Raw genomic sequence first — 6,339 nt, forward strand, 5'->3', positions numbered from 1 at the left:
ACATTATTTTTTAAATTTTCCATGTTTTCTATAAAAAGAGAACTTATCGCAACGTGATTATTTTCTTCTTCATTACGTTGAGATAAGTTCCCTTTTTATAGAAAACAGGCTCTGCACCCCAGAGATGGCTGTGTGAATTTGTGAAACATTAAACTGTAAAACATATTTGAATTCTGTTTAGATGAAAGGGAAACATATAAATCCCAATTCTTATTAAATTAGTAGCAGATTTAACATTACTATGTCAAACCAGTTCTGATTCTTTCAGAACTGGATTTCAACATGATTTACCATGTAATACTCACAATAAAAATGGTTGGAAATAGCATGTATCTGAGCTTGCTTAGCAAATATCCAACCAATTAAAAATTGTATCTCAGTTCAGTTCAAAAATACCTTTATTATTTGATCTACAAAAGCCTGCTCCACTTCCAGCTTAAATAAGTTCTCTTCAAGGATAGAAAACATTTAAAATTTTATAAAGCAAACTCTTCAGGTCATACAACCTGATCTCTTCTCTGTTCCTCCTTCCCTGCAACTCACGTCGAAGATTTCTCAGCTCAAATGGGGGATCCTCTAATGTTAGCAATGTGCACCTTGGTATTAAGACATTTACTGTATCTGCAGAAATGTTCTACCCTTAATTGATGAATATCTGATAGTTAAACATATTTTGATTAGCAATTGTCTATGAGTGGTATAATGTTCTACAGTTTTACTCTCAATGTGTTCCATGTACCCTCCAACCCACTTGGAAAAAAAAACAGGACCCAGTCAAACCCAAGAATTTTGTCATAATCTGGGATTTCTGATCAACAAATGTACAATCAATAAATGAAAATAATACTTTGTTAAATTTTCTTACACGAAGGACACTCTATTACATTTCATTTGTCTCCTAAAAGCTCCCTTGAATTCTTGGTTTCGCAGGGAATAAATAATAGGGTTCAGCATTGGAGTCATCATAGAATAGACCATGGCCACTAATGAGTCCACATCAGAGGAATAGGATGCAGTAGGGCGAATGTACATGAAGGCAAGAGGAAGAAAAAAGAGATTCACAACTAAGAAGTGAGATGCACAGGTAGAAAAGGTTTTTCTACGCCCCTTGTTAGAGCTAATTTTTAGGATCGATGCTATTATTTTTATGTAGGAAGCCACAACTAGAAAAAACGTTGCCCCAATTACAATGGCACTGACGGAAGAACCCACAGCAACATTGACAGACGTGTCAGCACAAGCCAGCTGAATCAAGGGTGGATGGTCGCAGTAATAATGGTGGATCACATTGGGTCCACAGAATGGCAGCTTCAGAGCTAAAATGAACGTGCTGAATGGAAGCATAAAACCTCCGATCCAGGCAGTGGTGCAGAGACAGAAGCAGAGTTTTTTAGTCATGTACATGGGATAATGAAGAGGAGTGCAAATGGCCAAGTAACGATCATAAGCCATTACTGTCAAGAGGAGACATTCTGTTGCAACCAAAGAAATAAAGAAGTACATTTGCAGAAAGCAGCCACTGTAGGAAATGGTACTGCTGTTCAGAAGGAACTTGGCCAGCATTTTTGGAACAGTGACCGATATGTAACTGATGTCCAGAATGGACAAATTACTGACAAAGAAGTACATGGGGGTGTGGAGGTGCTGATCGAGCCATATGAGCAAAAGTATAACTGTATTACCTGTGATAGTGAAGAGGTAGATGGGGAAAAATATCCCAAAGAGCAGGGTCTGGACACCATGAAGACTTGGAAATCCAAAGATGATGAACTCCTTCACTGAGCTGCTGGTGGCATTGTAGATTGCTACACTTCTCATGTTTTCTCTTTGAAGATGCTGATAACACATAAATTTCTTTTGTTTTATTCAGAACAATCTATTTAAATTACTAAAATGTGTATGCTCAATTGAAATACCTGAAGGAAGCTTAAAAACAATGTATGAAAGAATGGATGGACAGAAGGAAAATCATCAGAATATGATGAATCTTGGTGTCTAGCGTTTATACTCTGTATGGGATACAATTTGTAGAAAACAAAAAAAGGCAACAGGTAACTCCAGCAAGGGCACTATTGGGTTCTTTTTATCTGTATATAGAAAAAACTGGCTAGTGTATATATGAAAGATTTTTGCTGTCTGCCCTGCTCACATAAAGATAAAAAGAAGATCTAGGCAGACAGTAGACAAATTTGTAGCAGCTCTGCTTCCTCTTCCTCCTCCTCTATGCTCAGCATTCATTCTCAGCACATCTGAGCATCAATATTTAAAGACCCTACCACTGAGCCAAGGAGGATGCTGTGAAAAATCTCAGGGGTTAAACATCTGGGCTCTCCCTCCTTTATCTTATTAGATCTTAAGATGTGTGTGAGAGAGGCTGGGCGCTCTGCTCACTGGGACTTTGACTACCTGTCCCCAGGGACACCACAGGTGTGCTAAAGCAGTGCACATTCCAGGCTGGCTGCGCTGCTCATTGGGACCTTGGCAAGCTGTCTTTTGGGAAGCCACAGGTGTGATGACTTGCTCTCGCATTCAGAAGGATCCCAGGATCAAAGAGGCTTGAAGAGCAGGGGATGAGAACTTGGAAAAGGAATTCTAACAGAGCCCTAGGAGTCAGAGCTCAGCTAAGGATTCTCAGTAGTTACCAAAGGGATTTCACAGGGGGAGACCACAGTTGAATGTTCCAATATAACATGGAAGCTCTTTAAATCTCTTATTACTGAATGCTATATAACTGGGGGGAAAGAAACATTTTTTTGTGTGACTCTAAAAGGCTTAGTCTGACTCTGAGAGTGGGACAACTGCAGCTGTTGCACTGAAGGCTCAGGCAGATCTGTGCGTTGTTTTGTGAGTTTTTTCTTACTTTTTGCTCCTTCCCACTCTGCAATTGTGGCTCTAGACTGTGTTGGCTTGCTGTGTCAGTCTTTTCACTCTGGTGATTATTCATCCAGAAGAGAGACTGAGACCACTCAGCAGGAGGGGAGGCAGCCCCAGCTGGACCCCAGGACTAACAGGATAACTTTCAAACAACTCCACTGAACTCCAGCTATGCAAGTGCATGGGTCTGCGTAGATTTACTACAATAGTTTTCAATCTACACAGATCCATGCCAACAAAAGTATTTGTATACTCAGGAACATGGAAGCTAGGCAGAATAGCATCAAGAGCGCCAAGATGTAGCGTCGGGGCCATGCCAGCTAGGTAGATTGGCAGAAAGATCCCAAGGTGCATTCAGTCATCCTGCCACTCACACGAAGATTCTGGAAAGCCTAGCAAAGGCAGATTGATTTTCCAAAAGACTAACTTTTCCATCGACTCTGGCAGCAGCCTTGAAGGATTAGGGCTCATGACGTCCCCTGCCACTGAGAAGAACTTTTGTTGGACACACCAGCTGGTGAACAAGAAAGATAATTCTGGGCCACCTTGGCCAGGTCTTGTATGCCCAATATGCCAGCGGATCTATGTTCACTTCCTTGATGGGTTCTGTTAGATAGAGTGTCACAGAAATGTCTGCTGGTGTCTCCTTTGCTGGGGTGGTGTTATGGTTAAGCGGTGTTTGGGTGGATTCTTGGGTACTGAGGCAGATAACCATGCCCAAGGGAGGAGCCCCATGAAGTGCCACAGTACTGGGCTAAACGCAAACACACAAACACAGAATTAGTTCTTTTATTAAACAGCTTGAGGTGTACCTCCAGAGGTGGCAGTAGTAAGGTAGTCAGGATGTAGCAGTCTCAGGACCCTCGGCAGAGGAGACCCTTCTCACCCCATTGATCTAGGGGGATTCCGGTGTAGGTTTCCCAGCAAGGTAGTACTGTGGATGAGATAGACTGAGGGTTAGATTACTCACTAGATGGTTGCTGTTGGTATGCGATTCCACCAGGTTGAAGAAGTTGGTAGCGGCACCGAGGCAGGGAGAGCAGGCCCTCGAGGAGCGAGTACATGATCCCTGTAAGGCACCTGAAATAAAGCAGAAGGCCCCCGAGGAGCGGGTACCCAGGTTAGCAATACCCCGAAGGGCAGATGGAGAGCTTCCAGTGGCAGCACGGAAGCGCCAAGTAGCTTAGACCGGCCGAAACCAATTCTTTGCTAACTCAACGAGCTAGCAACTTAGTATAGGCTATATACCCGGATGGCGTGACGTCAGTAGAGGGGAACGCCCCCGAGGTTCACGCCAATGCTGACATAAAGACGTGGGTGGCGTGCACGCGCACACCCTAGTAGGCCCTTGGGAGGAGCATGGCGGGAGGCAGCACCATAGCCATTCCGGGGACACCAGAGAGGTCGGCTTGTAGACGCGGTGAAAAACATTTTCCCAAGGGAAGCGGGAGGAGCCTCGAACAAGGTGAGGCAAATGGGGTGAAGCCGTCTAGCACCGACGGATGCAACAGTACCCCCCTTCAAAGGGTCTTGGTTTCTGAGGATGCATTCTATGGAATTCTTGTAGCATCTCTTTATCCTATATATTAGCCAAAGGTGTCCAAGAGTTATCTTCAGGTCCATAACCTTCCCATGATAGGAGGTATTCCCATACTCTGCCTCTTTATCTTACATCAATGACAGCATCTACCTTGTACTCGATGTCTTCTTCTGCATCTATTGGTGTAGGTTCAGGTGACTTGTTAGAGAACTCACTAAGGATCAATGGCTTCAATAGTGAGACGTGGAACACATTATGAATCTTCAATGTAGGAGGTAGCTTCAGACTATAGGTGAGATTGCCTAATCATCAGAGAATGGGAAAAGGTCCACAAAATGTGGAGCGAAGCAAGCTGAAGGTATTTTAAGTCTTAACTGCTTAGTGCAGTGTTTCCCAACCCTCTCCTGGAGGCACACCTAGCCGGTCAGGTTTTCAGGATTGCCGCAATAAATATGCATGAGATTGATTTGCATACCCTGGGTCTCCAATGTATGCAAATCTCTCTCATGCATATTCATTAAGGGGTAGATTTTCAGACGAGCGCGAACAGCCTACTTTTGTTTGCGCTCCAGGCGCAAACAAAAGTACGCTGGATTTTAGTAGATACGCGCGTAGTCGCGCGTATCGGCTAAAATCCTGGATCGGCGCGCGCAAGGCTATCGATTTCGTATAGCCTGCGCGCGCCGAGCCGCGCAGCCTACCCCCGTTCCCTCCTAGGCCGCTCCGAAATCGGAGCGGCCTAGGAGGGAACTTTCCTTTGCCCTCCCCTCACCTTCCCCTCCCTTCCCCTACCTAACCCACCCGCCCGGCCCTGTCTAAACCCCCATCCTACCTTTGTCAGGGGATTTACGCCTCCCGGAGGGAGGCGTAAATCCCCGCGCGCCAGCGGGCCTCCTGCGCGCCGGGCCGCGACCTGGGGGCGGGTACGGAGGGCGCGGCCATGCCCCTGGGCCGTAGCCACGCCCCTGTACCCGCCCCCAAAACGCTGCCGACACGCCCCCGCAACGCCGCACGCTCCGGCCCCGCCCCCGACACGCCTCCCGACACGCCCACTCCGAGTCCCGGGGTTCTGCGCGCGCCGGTGAGCCTATGTAAAATAGGCTCACCGGTGCGCAGGGCCCTGCTCGCGTAAATCCGCCTGGTTTTGGGCGGATTTACGCAAGCAGGGCTCTGAAAATCCGCCCCTATGGATATTCTGAAAACCTGACTGGTTAGGTGTGCCTCCAGGAGAGGGTTGGGAAACACTGGCTTAGTGGATAGCCAGACTTTGTCACCAGGCTGGAAATCAGGAGCCTTGCAGTGGTGAGCATCGTATCTTTTCTTAGCTCAGCTTTGAGAAGCATCTCTTTGGTCTGAGTCCAAAGTTGTTGAATATCTTTGGCAGTAGATTGAGCTGCCGGGGACGACACGGACAGTGGAAGTGGCAGTGGAGGCAATGGTAGTCGTCCGTAAACCACTTTGAATGGTGTTGATCCAGTGGATGTTGCTGGATGAGAGTTGATGGCGAATTCAGCCCAGAGCAACAGTTCTGCCCAATCATTCTGGTGAGTGTTCACGTAGGCACAAATGAACTGCTTGAGTGTCCTATTCATCCTCTCTGTTTGCCCATTAGATTGAGGATGGTATGCTGAGGTGAAGTCGAGAGAAATGTCAAACCTCTTGCACAATGCCTTCCAGAATTTAGCTGTGAATTGGACTCCGCAATCGGAGACTATGTGCTTAGGCATGCCGTGTAGGCAGAAGACGTGCGTGATGAAGAGCTTGGCAAGCTCCATAGCTGTGGGTAAACCAGGGAGAGCCATGAAATGAGCCATCTTTGAGAACCGATCTACGGTTACCCAAATTGTGTTGTTTCCTCCTGAGAGTGGTAAGTCCACCATAAAGTCTGGCAATGTGTGTCCATGGTTCGTTTGGTACTGGTAAGG

The 6,339-nt window shown here is 46.4% G+C and overlaps 1 protein-coding gene across 1 annotated transcript; it reads right to left on the reverse strand.

Annotated features, from left to right (window-relative positions):
* Nucleotides 1-861: 861 nt before the first annotated feature.
* On the reverse strand, nt 862-1,818 carry LOC115091716 (olfactory receptor 6N1-like). The gene has a single exon (XM_029601873.1). The coding sequence runs from the start codon at nt 1,816-1,818 to the stop codon at nt 862-864; it is 957 nt and encodes a 318-aa protein (XP_029457733.1).
* Between the last annotated feature and the right edge of the window lie 4,521 nt (nt 1,819-6,339).

Source organism: Rhinatrema bivittatum, chromosome 5 (assembly GCF_901001135.1).
Source record: "Rhinatrema bivittatum chromosome 5, aRhiBiv1.1, whole genome shotgun sequence".
NCBI lineage: Eukaryota > Metazoa > Chordata > Amphibia > Gymnophiona > Rhinatrematidae > Rhinatrema > Rhinatrema bivittatum.